Raw genomic sequence first — 16,265 nt, forward strand, 5'->3', positions numbered from 1 at the left:
TAGGAGGAGAACCACCGATACACGGTGCCTCCCACTCCCAATCCCCCCAACCGGCGCAGCAAGATACCATGGTCGATGGTATCAAAAGTCGCTGAGAGGTCTAATAGGACCAGGGCAGAGGAATAACCCCTGTCCCTGGCCCTCCAGAGATCATCCACCAATGCGACCAAAGCTGTCTCCGTGCTGTACCCGGGTCGGAAGCCGGACTGGAACGGGTCTAGATAGACTGCTTCATCCAGGTATTGGGGTAGCTGTCGCGCCACAGCACTCTCTACAACCTTCGCAACAAAGCGAAGGTTGGAGACTGGACGATAATTACCCAAAATAGCTGGGTCCAGGGAGGGCTTCTTGAGGAGGGGTCTCACCACCGCCTCTTTCAAGGCGGCAGGGAAAACCCCTTCCAACAAAGAAGCGTTGATAATCCCCTGGAGCCAGCCTCGTGTCACCTCCTGAGTGGCCAGTACCAACCAGGAAGGACACGGGTCCAGTAAACATGTAGTGGCGTGAAGCCTCCCCAACAACCTGTCCACGTCCTCGGGAGCCACAGGGTCAAACTCATCCCAAATGGACTCAACAAGACGTGTCTCCTCTCCCTCGCCTGGATCATCCCAATTTCGGTCCAGACCATCCCGGAGCTGAGCGATTTTATCGTATAGATAACCACTAAACTCCTCGGCACGTCCCTGCAACGGGTCATCCCGCACCTCCTGATGAAGGAGGGAGCGGGTCACCCGAAACAGGGCGGCCGGGCGGTTATCTGCCGACGCAATGAGGGTGGAGGCGTATGAGCGCCTCGCCTCCCTCATTGCCACTAGGTAGGTCCTAGAATAGGACCTAACTAGTGTCCGATCAGCTTCGGAACGACTGGACCTCCAGGTGCTCTCTAGACGTCTTCTCCGGCGTTTCATCTCCCTCAGCCCCTCGGAGAACCAAGGGGCCAGACGAGATCTGCGCCGGGTCAGAGGTCGCAAAGGCACGACACGGTCCAAGGCCCCAGCCGCGGCCCGCTCCCAGGCCGCGACTAGTTCCTCAGTCGTGCCGTGGGCCAGATCCTCAGGGAATGGCCCAAGCTCCGTCAGGAACCTCTCAGGGTCCATCAGGCGCCTGGGACGGAACCACCGTATAGGTTCCGTCTCCCTGCGATGGTGGATGGCGGTTCGGAAGTCTAGTCGAAGGAGAAAATGATCGGACCATGACATCGGTTCTGTTACTAAATCATCTAGTTCCAGATCATTTAACCACTGTCCAGAGATATAAATCAAGTCCAGTGTGCCTCCCCCCATGTGCGTGGGGCCATCATTTACCCGAATCAGGTCCAAGGCCGTCATGGAAGCCTGGAACTCCCGAGCTGCAGTCGATAGCAAGCCAGCCGATGGCAAGTTGAAATCCCTCATGACTATAAGTCTGGGGGTCTCAACCACCACAGAGGCAAGTACCTCCAACAGCTCGGGCAGGGCTGTGGTCACACAGCAAGGAGCCAGGTACGCGATCAAAAAGCCCAACTGATTCCTATGGCCCCACCTCACATAGAGGGATTCACAACCGGCAATCTGAGGAACAGTGGCCTCCCTCGGCTCTAGATCTTCCTTAATGAAAGCTGTTGATCTTCTCCATCCATTCTGTTGATTCACCTGCATATCACGGTAAAAGAAGAGGCCTGGGGAAAGGGGGCCCTTGACCTCACCTTTTTGAACTAGCTCATACTAGTTGCATTTTCTTCTAATGGGATTTGGGTGCTCACACTCTTCTCTCGGGAGATCTTGTGAAATCATGCAGTGTTTGAGGGATTCAGGCAGTTGTGTCATTAAGGGATGCAACGTAGAGGAGGAAAGAGACGCCCTGGTGAAAGCTTTGCCCCTGGATGTCTTCCGCCAGGTCCCTGGAGCTCTTGTTTGCCAGCAGCCAGAACACCAAACTCCTCTACGGAGAGCCCCCCAAGTCTCCACGCGCCAACCGGAAGTTTTCCTCCCCTCCCCCTCTGTCCATCACCAAGTCATCCTCACCAAGCCGGAGGAGGAAGCTGTCCTTGAACATTCCCATCATCACAGGAGGGAAGGCCCTGGAGCTGGCGGCCCTGAGCTGCTCCTCCAACGGTTATGCAAGCATGTATTCCTCCGCCATGTCGCCCTTCAGCAAAACCACCCTGGACATCAACAAGCTTTACGTCTCCGGCAGCTACTCCAATAAGATATCTGACGAGGGAGAAGGGAGCACCGAAAAGGCAGAGGAAGCGCTTCTGAGCAAGACAGGTAAGCACCTTCTGGGGGGAGGAGCAAAAGGCGGTCAGGAGGAGCCCAAAAGGGACAGTTTCAGTTTCTGCCCTCTGACCGTCCAGGAGCCGGAGAGCAACTCCAGGGGTGGGAGCTTTTCTCACATGTCAGGATTCATGGAAAGGTGCTAGGTGGGTGGGTAGATGTGGCAGTGAGAATTCATGCCACCCGCCGCAAATCTCAGGAGACAGGCCAGCCTGGGAAGAGGTTTAGGACCACCTTCTCCAGCGCAGGCCTGGGCATTGCAGGGCTTTGGATTCCTGGTGCTGCTTTCTGCATTGGGTTAATTTCGGATGAGGAGATCGGACAGACCCAAGCGAATGGCTTCTATCCCAAATACCCGGGTGAATCTGCTGCAAGCAGAGAGGGGTTGACAAGTATGGAACCTTCAGCCACTTTGCCTTCAAAGCTTCCTCTTCCTCCTCCTTCTTCCTCCTGTTCCTTCTTCCTCCTTCTCCTCCTTTTCCTCCTCCTCCTCCTCCTCCTCTTCTTCCTCCTCCTCCTTTTCTTCCTCCTCCTCCTTTTCCTCCTCCTCCTCCTCTTCTTCCTCCTCCTCTTCTTCCTTCTTCTCCTCCTCCTCCACCTCTCCTCCTTCTCCTCCTCCACCTCTCCTACTTCCTCCTCTTGCTCCTCCTACAACTTGCCCATCAGGAACATTTGGGAGAAATGTCTAAAGCTGTTGCTGCTTCTTCTGCCAGGCTCCGAAGAGTCTCCCCGAGAAGATTCTGCCTTTGAAACAGCCCAGAGTGAGGATGCAGATGCAGAGGCATCGCCCACCAAGTCTCCAACAACCCCTAAACTGGTCAGAGGCAAGAACTCTTCAGGTAAGCTGCTGTGGGGGAGGGGGAGGGGGGCCAGAGAAGCCGTCTTCACTCTTGGCAGGCAGCCACTCTGGGGCTTTGTAACGGGGAGCCTCTGTGGGTGAGGCTGATCCTGGCCCCCATGGAGGTGGAAAGGGTCAGGGTCAGCCTTTGGGGGCTGCTGTTTTCCCAGACGGGTGGGGCTTCTGATCCTCCCGGGGAAGCCCACTGGAGAGCACGTGCCAGGCAGGATCTGAATTGCCTCCCCCTGTACAGAGTTCCCGTTGTTCTCCTACAACAATGGAGTGGTGATGACTTCTTGCCGAGAGTTGGAGAACAGCCGCAGCAGCGCTCTCTCAGCCGCCTCTGCATTCGCCATTGCCACCGCCGGAGCCAACGAGGGTACCCCGACCAAAGAGAAGTACCGCAGAATGTCGTTGGCCAGCCCAGGTGGGAGAAGAGGAAGGCCCCTCTGGGTTGGGTGGTTCCTCTCTTTCTTGGCCCCGCGATCCTTCCGGGGAACCTTGGAAGGGCCGCTGCCTGTGAGAGGAGGCCGGGCAATGGCTGGAGCCATCTTCCAGGACAGGCCACCAAGTCTCCTCCAGGCCTCTTGCTGATCCTGCCTGGGCCCCATAGAGCCCAAGTCCTGGGTGGGTTTCCAGACTGACTCTCTCTCGCCCTGCAGGCTTCCCTTCTGACCAAAGGAACAGTGACAAAGAGTTTGTGATCAGGAGGGCAGCGACCAACCGGGTGCTCAATGTCCTGAGGCACTGGGTCTCCAAGCATGCCCAGGTACGTGATCGGAGCCCCTGGGGCTGAAGAAGGCTGTGCTTGCCTGACCGCCTGGACCTCACTGGGGCTTGTGGCAAATATCCCTTTGACAGGACTTTGAAAGCAAGGAGGAGCTGAAGTATAAAGTGATCAGCTTTCTGGAGGAAGTGATGCATGACCCAGAACTCTTGACTCAAGAGAGAAAAGCCGCCGGCAACATCATAAGGCAGGTCACGCGGGTCCCAAAAGGCAGAGCTCTCATCTGACTCTCACCACAGATGGGGGTCCTAGTGCAAGGCAGGGAGGGGACTGTGTGGGACCCGGCCTGGCCCCCAAGTGCCGGTTGCCCCAAATGCTGCACTTCATTGGATCGTCAGCTCAGGGCGAGCGGCTGGTCATGTGGCTTGACTGTCTGATGCAAGGGAGAGGGTTTTTGGGACGGCTTCGTCTTCCTTTGCTTTGAGGTGATCTCTGTCCCTGAGGCTCCGGATGAAGAAGCTCAGAGCCAGAGAAACCCAGGCCCTCCCCAGAATAAGCTGAAGCCTCCCAGTTTTTGTCACTGGAAACTCACTGCTGCAATTCTCCATTTCTACTTGCCTGCCAGGACCCTGACCCAGGATGACCCTGGAGACAACCAGATCTCCCTGGAAGAGATTCTGCAAATGGTAATGTTTTCTGGGGTCCCCAAGTGGGTCACAAAGAAGCCTGTGCTACTTTGGTTTGTTTCCTAAACTAGGAGCCAACACTGGGCTCGATAGTCCACAAAGCGAGTCCAGTATTACCAGTGTAACAATGCAATTGTGAAGATTGGCATAAAGTTGAACAGTTATGGATTGTTGTGGGGGTGATGGTCTTCTAGTCGCCTCGAAAGGGAAGGTGAAGTCAGAATGTCAGCAACAGAGGCCTTGGCGTAGCCTGAGCCCAGCAGTAAAATTTGGCCGGATCGATCCAGCTCATGCGAATTGGAAGCGCCGACAGTGGGAGGCTCCTCCCACTCACCAGGACATCATTATGTCCTGTTTTTGACACTCTGCACATGTGCAGAAGGAGTGCGCACATTATGCACATGCACATTCCCGCACGCTCCCATTCCTGAACCGGTATTTATTTATTTATTTATTTATTTATTTATTAAATTTTTATACCGCCCTTCTCCCAAAGGACTCAGGGCGGTGTACAGCCAGAATAAAAACAAAGATATATACAATTTAAAACAACATTTAAAAAGAGCAAATTTTAAAGGCTGATTATTAAAATTTAAGTTAAAAAGTTAAAAATATTAAAACCCAATTAAAATACATCACTAATTATGCCAGTCCCGCTTTAATGAATAAATATGTTTTGAGCTCACGACGGAAGGTCCGAAGATCAGGCACTTGACGCAGGCCGGGGGGAAGTTCGTTCCAGAGCGTCACTGCCCCCACAGAGAAGGCCCTACTCCTGGGGCCCGCCAGCCGACACTGTTTGGCGGACGGCACCCTGAGGAGACCCTCTCTGTGAGAGCGTACGGGTCGATGGGAGGCAAAGGGTAACAGCAGGCGGTCTCGTAAGTACCCGGGTCCTAAGCCATGGAGTGCTTTAAAGATAGTTACCAAAATCTTGAAGCGCACCCGAAAGACCACAGGAAGCCAGTGCAAGCTACGGAGCAGCGATGTCACGTGGGAGCCACGAGCGGCTCCCGTTACTACTCGCGCAGCCGCATTCTGGACTAACTGCAGCCTCCGGGTGCACCTCAAGGGCAGCCCCATGTAGAGAGCATTGCAATAATCCAGCCTAGACGTAACCAGAGTGTGAGTGACCGTGCATAAGGCATCCCGGTCAAGGAAGGGACGCAACTGGCGAACCAGGCGAACCTGGTAAAAGGCCCTCCTTGCGACGGCCGCCAGGTGTTCATCAAAAGACAGCCGTCCATCCAGGAGGACGCCCAAGTTGCGAACCACCTCCTTTGGGGCCACTAACTCGCCCCAGTTAGCGAAGGTAACTGGATTTCACTGCTGCCTGAGCCCCACTAAGGCCCCAAGAGGTCTGATCTTCCCTTCTTAGTACCCTTTGAGTTATAGTTAGACCAATCTGCGACCTCTTGAGCCTCAGCTTGAGGCTGCTTCCTGATAGCAACCCTGTAAGCAGGTCAGAGATTTGAGCAGAAGCACATCTGAGCGGGAATCTGAACTCAATTCAGTCTAAACTGGGCAGCACTACCCTGGCTCTTGTTTGTAATTCTAACTTCAGCAGACAGTTATTTATTTATTTATGTCCTGCCTTCATTATACTCAAGGCATATTCACTGTACTGTCAAACTCATGTCGTCACAATGGCATTACATGACATTCATTAAATCAGGCATGGACATGGCCAGCGCATGATACATCCGGTCCACAGCCCTGCACTATACCTTGCTTCCTCTTTACCGCACAACAATCGGGTGGGATTGTTGGTGGGTTGGGCTGAGAGAGAATGATTGGCTTAGGGTCATCCAACTGGCTTTTATGCCTAAGGTGGACTAGAACTCACTGTCTCCCGGTGATTGGGCTTTCATGGCTAAGGCGGGACCAGCACTCATGGTCTCCCGCTTTCTAGCCTGGCGCCTTAACCACTAGACTAGACTGGTGACCTCCATTGGCCCCAGCATGGGAGGGACAGAGGGACAGAGGGGCTTTGGGGGAGCTTCTCAGGGCCACAAGGGGGGGCATTTGTTTATAACACCCAACTTCCATTCCTATGGAAGGGTGGAGTTGAGAAGATTAAGGAGCATAATGGGTGCCTTAAGGCTTCTCTGCATGGCCCCCAAATGAGGCTATGTCAGCCTATGTTGGAGATGTTCTTAAGAAAAGAACTGGGTTCTTCAGGCCTGCCTGTAAGCCTGGATAAGAAGCAGAGATTTATTGGCATGCATGTGCTCCTCTTGCCCACCCTATGGATCCCATCTGCCAAGCACTGGAGGAAGAGTGCCGGAGAGCCTGGCATCCCTCCTGGGCTGAGCGGCATTTGCCTCTTTGGATTAAGCTCCTCTCCCCTCCAAAAAATGAGTGGTGTGCAATATCTCTGTGTCGATGGGTTGACTTAATGGGAGCAAGAATCTATCCAGGCTCAGGAGGGTTTTAAACTTTTCTGACTTCCTGGATTTGTCCTATGTAGGACAGCCAGGGTTCCATCATAGAAAACAGGAATCTCGAGCAAGGTGTGTCTCTTTTGTGGAGCTCAGTGGTTCTGTTGATGATCTGGCCTTCTTCAGAAGACAAGGAACTGGAAGTGCCATTCTCCTGCCTTGCTTGGGCCTGATGGAGCAGGAGAGTTCCGACTAAGGCCTTGCTCTGAGTCAGCAGCTTCTGGGACTCAAACGCAAGGGAAAGGTCTGGATTCCCTCCTCCGCTTCTCCTTTTCCACCAGGTCCTTGGTGTGGCCTTCTTGACCCCCCTCCAAGGTTCCCTGACTGGGCATGGGTCTCAGCCCTCAGGGAGGTGATCGGGGGCAGGTCAGATGGGCATTTCCCTCCCGCTCCTTCCTGCCCCCATAAACACCTGCTAGTCTGTCAGGTTCAAGGCTGCTGGGAAGAGTCTTTTGGAGTGGAAAGTTCTGGCCACAGCATGCACTTCACCTCTGAATCTGCTCCCCCCTCCATGCTTGCCCCCCACTGAGTATTTGGTGCTGCTTTCTTCATATATGGTCTGGGGTGTTCTGGGAGGTGCAGCCTATGGACTACAGTGTTAGGACACTGCAGTCCCAGCCCTTGGTGGGGTTCCTGGCCTGGGCATGACCCCCTTCCCTCCACAAAAACAAGAAGAGGCTGAGTCCGTCAGGATCCAGCTCACTCTGGCCCAGCAACCTCTGAGAAGGTTCTTTTGCTTCGCCTTCATTTGGGGACCCCCATCCAAGCAGCCCCTTCTTTTCCCATTTTAGGCTATGGGGGCCAAGGCAGAACCCTTTGAAAATCACTCGGCTTTAGAAATAGCTGAGCAACTCACCTTATTGGATCACCTGGTCTTCAAGACGATACCCTATGAGTGAGTACTGAGCCCTTTGACACACATTTGGGAGTGCAGCCAAGATGAAGGATGCAAAATGGCATTCAGCTGGGGGGCATATTCTTGTGGGTGATTTTGCAAATACAGGTCCAAACAAAGATGAAGATGAATGTGTCATAGACACCTGTCACCCCCATCACATCCATGGGGTTTGTGGGAGTAAGTCTGCCTCTCCCCGCATCCACTTGCAAAGACCTTAGAAGGAGACCGCCATTTCCTCAAGAACTTCCTGTGCAGGACAAAGTGGGCCAAGCAGGAAGGAATTCTGGAGAGGGCCCAGCTCATCCTGAGACCTCTTGTTTTCAGAGAATTCTTTGGACAAGGATGGATGAAGGTGGAAAAGAATGAGCGAACACCCTATATCCTGATGAACACAAAGCACTTCAATGACGTGAGTGCCACTGCTGTGGGTCCAAGTCTCAGTGGGGCTTTGCAGGGAGCAGCTCAGAATTCAGGACACAGACTTTGCCCGTTTGCAGAATATGCTGTAACAGGGACTCTCCTTCTTGCTTGTCCAGATCCACCTTATCCTAATGGGGAGAATTGTGCTCCTTTTCCAGGGGAAAATATCTGAGCCTGCTTGTGTGAGAGTTGAAAGGTACTGGGATTCCCATGTCGAACTGCCCAGCAGATCTGCCCAGAAGTTTTAAAAGTCCCTCTTGTTCAGCACTGTTTACAAAGATCCTCCTCCACTGTGGTGGGCAGCTCAGTGCTCTCTTCTGAGGATGGAGAAGAGGCCTGGGAGGGCTGGTCCTTTCCTGGCCAGAGAATTCTTGCTTCCTTTGGAGAGGACAGTGCCACAGGAATCAACCTTTCCTTTTGCGGTGATCCTCAAAAGGCCCCGATAAATTTAGCAATGTTGTGGTTCAGGAGCTCTTTTGAATAACTGCCTGTGAAAATGCTGGGTGACAGTTTGGACAGTTGACATTGACTGAAGAAACACCTTGTCTGTGCTTCATTTTAAGGCATTTACTCTATTACCAGCCTAAGCTAGTTGATCACTCTGGCCCAGGCTTCCCAAGTGACCAAACTTTCCTGATTCCCAGGTTAGAGAACCACAAAACTCTCTTTGCTAGAGGCCTCTGAAGAGAGTTCAGAAGTTTCAGAAGACAGAATAACTGAAAAGAGCTAGGAGGTTTTGTAATCCAATCCCCTGCTCAAGCAAGAGACCCTACCATCCTGGACAAATAGGTTCTTGAGTTTTTTTCCGTTTACGATTTTCACCCATGGAATCCTTCCCAAGCTCTCTTTAAGTTTGTTGAAATCAGCTCTCCTACGGTCTAAGATACTCGTTTGATTTTGTTCTATTGCTTATGCCTGCGTTATATTGAATTCCAATATGACATGGTCAGTCTCCCTCAAAGTTCCTGCAACTTCAACCCCTTCTATCATTCCATCTCTGTTAGCAAGGATTAAGTCCAGGATAGCTGTCCCTCTAGTTCCCTTCTCAACCTTTTGGGTGACAAAATTGTCTACTAGGCTTTTCAGGAACCTGTTTGATCTCCCACTTGGTGCAAAGTTTGTTTCCCAGTTGATGTCAGGGTAGTTAAAGTCCACCCTTACTGTGTGCTTCAAGAACACTTTAGCTAACTAATTAGCAAAAACTTTGTCTATTTTCATTGTTTGGTTAGTTAGTCTGTAAGATCACGACTGTTGTTGAGGAGAAGGCTTCTTTAGGATTCTGGCTAGGGCTGGGGCATGGACCCTGAAATGCACTGCACACCCAGGAGGAGCTTTGCGCACTACTCTGTTGGAGCCCTTGGAGGACCAGGACTGGCATCTTCTCAGTGCCCCACACTCCTTTCTCCAGGAAAGCAGTCTGTTCCTGGGCATGACATTCATTGACTTGGGTTGGGATTTGCAACATCATCAAGAATAACAATATTTAGCTGCCATTTCTAAAAAAAAAAGAAAAATTCTGATATTGAAATTTTAATTATATGTTTGTATATTTGAAGTCTTTTAATCCCCTTTTGTAATGCAAAGCACCTTCAAAGGCAAGTCAAGCACAGTTTACATAACTCCTACTGGAACGCAAGTTCAGGAAATGCTGCTCATAGACTCTTCATATGCCCCCCCCCAAACCAGCCTGTCCCATAGATGTGCTCCTCTCCAAGGCAGCTGCTCTCTGTGAGTCAGAAGCTGCCTTTGACCAGGAGGATTGCTGGCCCCTCCCCTCTACCCTGGCTCTGCAGCCCCCCTCCCCACCCAGTAGAACTTCCTTCCTTCGCTAACTGGAGATGCTGCCTGGGCAAAAGTGCCTTCACTCCTCCTTCGGATTCTAGCCCCGAAAGTCTTTCCTGTTGGTCCAGGATAGGTGTGAAGAAGATATTTTCACAGATCTTTCTTTATTCATGTCAGAAGCACTTACAACTTATGGACATATAACATTCAACACTAATCAAATAAAACAAGTTTTAGAATAGATCATAGAAATATAGCACATGTAAAAAGTGTACATAAATTGGATTAAATCCAAATGCCATTCACCCAGTACTGGACCACGTCAAAAGCACTTTCTCTCGTCTGAAGGATCTTGTCTGTGCAGCAGCAGAGATGGATTGCTCTTCTCCACCTTAAGACACAGGGTCTTCTCTAGGGAAGCCCCATTTCCTTTGATCTTCCTAGCCAGGGGCTCTATTCAGCAATTTCCATGCAGGCCAGGTGGCAGGCAGCTGCATGGTTGTGCCCGGAACTGGGGTTTTCCTTCTGCTGTGGGTAGGGAAGATGAGGGGCAGCCTTGCCCACCAGCGTGTGTTTGAGCTTCCCTCTGCCTCGGTCTCCCCCTTTCTCTTTGGGGGCAAGGGGCTTTTCTTATCATTCGGGGCTGCGCACAAACCCTTCCAGGGGCTGTAATGTCCACCTACTCCTCCCTGATGACCCCTGCAGATCAGCAACCTGATTGCCTCCGAGATCCTCCGCAATGAGGACATGGCTGCCCGGGTGAGCACGATCGAGAAGTGGGTGGCCGTGGCTGACATTTGCCGGTGCCTGCACAACTACAACGCCGTTCTGGAGATCACCTCGGCCTTCAACCGCAGTGCCATCTTCCGCCTCAAGAAGACTTGGATGAAGGTGTCAAAGCCGGTGAGTGCCTCAGGAGCCCCACTGCCAAAGCTGCGCAATTGGGAGAGGGGTGTTGGGAAGGGGCTTGTGCCACAGAGGCCTTTCTATATACACTTGTTCTCCTGTTTTTTCTGGAAATGAGATCCTTTACACACTTCAGGAAGCCTATTCGGAGCCCCTTTGCAGCTTCGGGTTATCATGTCTTTCTTGATACAAAAGCACCGTTTATTTATTTATTTATTTATTTTTATTTATTTATTTTATTAGATTTTTATACTGCCCTTCTCCCGAAGGACTCAGGGCGGTGTACAGCCGAAATAAAATACAGAGTATATACAATTAAAAGAAATTAAAAGAAACTATTAATAAATGGCCGATAATTTAAAAAATTTACAAATGTTTAAAATCTCTAAAACCCCAATTTAAAATCAACTATTTATGCCAGTCCTGCTTGAGTAAATAAGTATGTTTTTAGCTCACGACGGAAGGTCCGAAGATCAGGAACTTGACGTAAGCCAGGGGGGAGTTCGTTCCAGAGCGTCGGTGCTCCCACAGAGAAGGCCCTACCCCTGGGAGCCGCCAGCCGACATTGTTTACCCCACAGGATATGTTTTTAAGGGTGCTGTTTACCATCTGGGGTAACTTCCTGACTTCAAAATTGGTCCCAAAGAGAGAGGTTGCAAGCAGGAAGCAGTCATGTATACAGCTATCCAAGATCTATTCAGCCAAGATCCATCTTCCTCAGCCTGCCTTCAATGGCCCCATCCCTGAGAGTTGTAAAAGCCCTGCATTGCTCATGGCAGCAGCATCTGCCCACAAAGCCCGTACCCAAAAGGAGGGAACTGTTTCTTTGACCTCTAATGAATCTGGTAGCCATTCCATTTCCACCCTTACTTCTTCCACTTCCTGGACTTATTATTTGATTGTGGGTCCTTGGTGCTGTCTTAGCTGGGTTGGTTGCTTGGAGACGTTTCCTTACCTGACTAGGTAACCTCATCAGTGCACATCAATGCTAGGTAGCATCGGATGTTGCTTGATCATCAGGCTGTTCAGGCCCCCCCATGGGCTCAAAGGCGTAGTAGCCCCCCAATGAGTCCTCAACATGTCCATCTAGCAGTTCTGAGACCTCCTTGGAAAGCTCCTTTGGCCCAGGCGCCCTTCCCCCTTTGGCTCCTCTAACTCTTTCCTTTCTTCCTAGACCAAAGCTGTGATCGATAAGCTACAACGGCTGGTGTCTTCGGAAGGACGATTTAAAAACTTGAGAGAAGCTCTGAAAAAGTAAGTTGCCTCTGTTGCTCACACATGTGAGTCAGAGGCGGGAGGCCCTTGCCCAGCCTGGGCAGCTGGTGCGTGGCAGAACTGCCAGGCAGACTCCAGGAGAGGAGAGGAAAGGCAGGCTGTACCCAGCCCTGCCCACGTAGATGGTGCCAAAGCATGTGGCCAGCAGGAGGCTGAGGAGTGTCAGGTAGGGGAGCTCCACCTGCGCCATCGGGTCCCCTGCCCGGCTCCCTTGGCAGGGAGGGGGAGTTGGGAGTTGTGCTCTGACCGAGCAGGGTCCAGTCCGGCGGCGGCAGCAGCTGAGGCAGAGCAGGCCACCTGGGGTGGTCCAGCTCCATCCCAAACAACAGAGGAAGGGAAGGGGGGGCACTTTCTCATAGCTTTGGGTGGGAGCCAAAGTTCTTTTGCCTCGTTTCCAGGAGTTTGGGGAGAGAGACTTTGTTTGGCAAAAGCTTGTAAAAACTATGTTAGGGTTTTAAGCAACAGAGTGTCAGAGTTCCCCACTTAGAAAGGTGGGGAGCCCGGCAGGCCTTTGGCTTTTTGCAGCAATGCTTGGAGCAGGTTTGGGGGGATGCCCAGGGATGTGGGGGTAGCTGGAGGGGCTGCACGGACCTCATCCCTATGCTGGAAGGCAGCAGCAGCAGCAGTGAATGACATCCGTCTGGAGATTCCAGAACGCCTAAGGATTATTTCAGACTCAGGGACTAAAGCAAAATTCTGCAGACAAGCAAATCCTGTGACTTGATTTGCAGCTTAGATGTGACCAAAAATACCTGGATAATGTGGAGCAAACCCCTTGTCCTGGGGCCAATTCTCCTGACTCAGAGAAAATGTGAAGGTGTGATAGTATGTAAATGGGACCAGAGAGACCATTTTTCAGGAGATGGAGGCCATTGATCTTTGGGAAGCAGCTCTGTTGCCTTTGTCTTGCCAGCTGAGTTTCTCTTTTTTGCCTCTCGCAGTTGTGACCCGCCTTGCGTCCCTTACTTGGGCATGTACCTCACGGATCTGGCATTCATTGAAGAGGGCACTCCCAATTACACTGAGGATGGCCTGGTGAACTTCTCCAAAATGAGGATGGTGAGCTCCCTGGCAGGGGCACTGAATCGCCCTCCCACCTCAGCCAGCTGCCTGCCTGACTTTGCCATAACACCCCCGGAATGATGCCAATGCTGTCCTGGCCCGGCCCGGCCCTTCTCCCTGGGACCGCCCGCCTTTTTGGTAACCTTTGGGCACAGGGGCCTCTTTCCTCTCTCCCCGTAGATCTCCCACATCATCCGAGAGATCCGGCAGTTTCAGCAGACGGCCTATAAGATCGAGCATCAGGCCAAGGTAGGAACCTGTGGCAGCTCAGCTCTCTGCTCAAGGAGCGGGTCTGGATGGGGGAGAAAGAACCGCCATTTGGGGGGAACCACTTGGCCTTTGGGTTACTGGGGCACAGCCCCTCCCTGAACTCTTGGGGTAGCATGTCCTGGAAAAGAAACTACCAGGGTGGTGGGGGGGAAGGGGCAGAGTCCTGCTTTAGGCACATGGCTACAACAAGACAAGCCCCCAGCCCAGCCAGCTGCCAGCGAAGTCTCAACTTTCCTGAAAAGAGTGGGGGTGAACGATGTTTCCTCCCCAGTTGGGCTACTTCTCTTCTCCCAACATGCCCAAGGGACCCCTTTCTCAGGCTCCCATTTCCTGCCGCTCAGCTGCTGAAGAGCTGCTGCCAACTGGCACCTTGGAGAGATGCTCTGGGAGAGGCCCTCTTGGCCCAGCCTTGTGCTCTGGCACTGGGGCAGATGCTCCCTGGAGTGCCCAGCCTCTTCTGCCCCGGCTCTTCTCTCTCTTCCAGGTCACTCAGTACCTCCTAGATCAGTCGTTTGTGATGGATGAAGAGGGTCTCTATGATGCCTCTCTGAAGATAGAGCCAAAGCTCCCCACCTAAGAACAAAGCAGCTGCACCCACCAGCCCGGGACACAGGGATGTGTCTTGCCTCTCTTCTGTGTTTCTTGACTTCCTCCCATGGCCTTTCCTCCCCCTCTCCCCCTCCCCCACTCAATCCTTGCACTGTCAACAGCCAGGCTTGGTTTTGATCAAGCCTATTTTCTCCTTTGGTGACTCTTGGGAGCAACTGGACTGGAGGGACTCAGGACACCGACTTGCCCCACTTGCCCTGAAGCCCCAGTTTTCTTGGCTTCTGTACTCTGGCCCTCCTGTAGTGTGGAAAACTCAGCCCCCAACTGAGCTACTCTGGACGTTCTTCAGCTTTTCCAGAGCAGCTTTGACGGTATCCATTTTGCCAGGATTGTTGGGTTCTCTTCATCACCCCAGGCAGGCAGAGAGGCCAGCGGGCCCAGCAGAAGGCACCCACGGTTGGCTTGGAAGGAGCAGCTGGTCCACACCTCCCATCCGTATTGGGAAGACATCTCTTTGGTGGCACAGAACCCCTCCAAAGTTCCTGGAGCTGGTTGGCTTGTGCAAAGAGAGGTCGGGACAACCCCCTGGGCTCTGGGCCTCATATGGCAGGCCCAGAGGTGGGTGGGTGGGGTTAAAGGCCATTTGGACTTCCTGCCTGAGGCCCTGAAAGGGAGAAGCCCTCTGTCCCTTTGAGCAATTCTGCTGCATCCCCCACTTTGGCGCTTCTGTCTGTATGCTTTGTTGTAGACATAGTGACATGTCTTCGTAACATGATGTACAATTAGAGGGGGAAATGGCCAGGTGTTTTTATTACATATACTGTAATCCTGTCTAACCACTTGCTAGCAGGAATATAGTAATGTAGTGCTTATTCTGTGAATATTATCATGTATTTTTTACAGTGTACAGTGTATAAACCCAAGTGAATTTTTGACTAGCAGGCATGCTCTATGGGAACTGAATTCAGAAACCTTTTGCTGTAAGCAATACCCTCTGGTATGAGAATTGTCTTTCAAGACCTGAAATATTTCAACCTGCAGCTTATTTGGAAAAGAAAATTTCCATTTTTTGTAAAAATATATGTTTCCTGATTACCTCTTGCTAATAAATTTATTCTATCTCAGGGTGAACCATGGCTTTGGACATGTGTACGGACCAGCCAGCGGGGCTTGAGAGGCAAGTTTGTAAAAGGAGAAACAGAGAATGGGTGGAAGGGAGAGAGAGTTTTTGCATACCTAGCACAGCCCACTTCAACTGGGAGCCTGGAGGGGAGTTCCGGATACCTCACCATCTGGATGTGAGGCTCTGGGAGAGCCACAGCAGAGCAAACACAGCCCTAGTTTTCCAAAAGGGGGCTACTCATCTCTTTCTGGGAAACTGCAGGTACTTAGCTTAAGACCTACTCTGGCTGGTTTGTGGGATCCCAGGACCCTCACCATCTTTTCAAGTGCAGCCTCCACTTCCACCCCACTCCCAGCCCCAGCAATTCCTCCAAATGGAACTTCTTTGACTCCCCAGGGGGACAGAGCAAACTGGCAACTCAACCACCAGCATGGTAGCCTGTTAGACAACTCTTCTCACAATCGAGAGAAAAACATTCCAAGATAGTCTAGGATTGGACCAGAAATCCCCTATTTTGCAGCCGTAGCACTTCAAAGCCCTCTCAAACCAGGTTCCATAAGGATGAAAATATGGGGAGAATCAATCAATCAGATTAGAGCTGGAAGACCCTGGAGGTCTTCTAGTCCATCCCCTGGCTCAAGCAGGAGACCCTGTACCATTTCACAGAAATGACTGTCCAATGGCAGTCTCTACTTAAAAACCTGCAGTGATGAAGCACCCACAACTTCTGAAGGCAAGCTTCTCCACTGGTTAATTGTCCTCAATGTTAGGGAGTTTCTCCTTAATTCTAGTTGCTTCTCTCCTTGATTAGTTTCCATCCATTGTTTCTTGTCCTGCCTTCTGGTGCTTTGGAGACTAGGTTGGCTCCCTTCTTCTTTGTGGCAGCCTCTCAAATACTAGAATACTGCTTTCATGTCCCTCCTAGCCCTTCTAGCCAAACCCAAATCCTGCAACTGTTCTTCGGATGTTTTATTCTCCAAGCTTTTAATCATCTTAGTTGCTTTTCTTTGCATTTTTTCCAAAATCCCAACAT

General features: G+C 51.7%; 1 protein-coding gene across 2 annotated transcripts in view; it reads left to right on the plus strand.

Annotated features, from left to right (window-relative positions):
* The window catches only part of RASGRF1 (Ras protein specific guanine nucleotide releasing factor 1), a 66,428-nt gene extending 52,291 nt beyond the window's left edge, over positions 1 to 14,137 (plus strand). For both annotated transcript variants that reach the window (XM_058156244.1, XM_058156245.1), the window contains 13 exons: positions 1,876 to 2,249; positions 2,969 to 3,094; positions 3,347 to 3,520; positions 3,756 to 3,862; positions 3,955 to 4,067; positions 4,446 to 4,506; positions 7,739 to 7,842; positions 8,170 to 8,254; positions 10,753 to 10,950; positions 12,128 to 12,207; positions 13,170 to 13,287; positions 13,471 to 13,539; positions 14,045 to 14,137. In XM_058156244.1, coding sequence (XP_058012227.1) covers positions 1,876 to 2,249; positions 2,969 to 3,094; positions 3,347 to 3,520; positions 3,756 to 3,862; positions 3,955 to 4,067; positions 4,446 to 4,506; positions 7,739 to 7,842; positions 8,170 to 8,254; positions 10,753 to 10,950; positions 12,128 to 12,207; positions 13,170 to 13,287; positions 13,471 to 13,539; positions 14,045 to 14,137 — 1,702 coding nt within the window. The remainder of the gene's footprint in view (positions 1 to 1,875; positions 2,250 to 2,968; positions 3,095 to 3,346; positions 3,521 to 3,755; positions 3,863 to 3,954; positions 4,068 to 4,445; positions 4,507 to 7,738; positions 7,843 to 8,169; positions 8,255 to 10,752; positions 10,951 to 12,127; positions 12,208 to 13,169; positions 13,288 to 13,470; positions 13,540 to 14,044) is intronic.
* The last annotated feature ends 2,128 nt before the right edge of the window (positions 14,138 to 16,265 follow it).

This window comes from Ahaetulla prasina, chromosome 13 (genome assembly GCF_028640845.1).
Source record: "Ahaetulla prasina isolate Xishuangbanna chromosome 13, ASM2864084v1, whole genome shotgun sequence".
Taxonomy (NCBI): domain Eukaryota; kingdom Metazoa; phylum Chordata; class Lepidosauria; order Squamata; family Colubridae; genus Ahaetulla; species Ahaetulla prasina.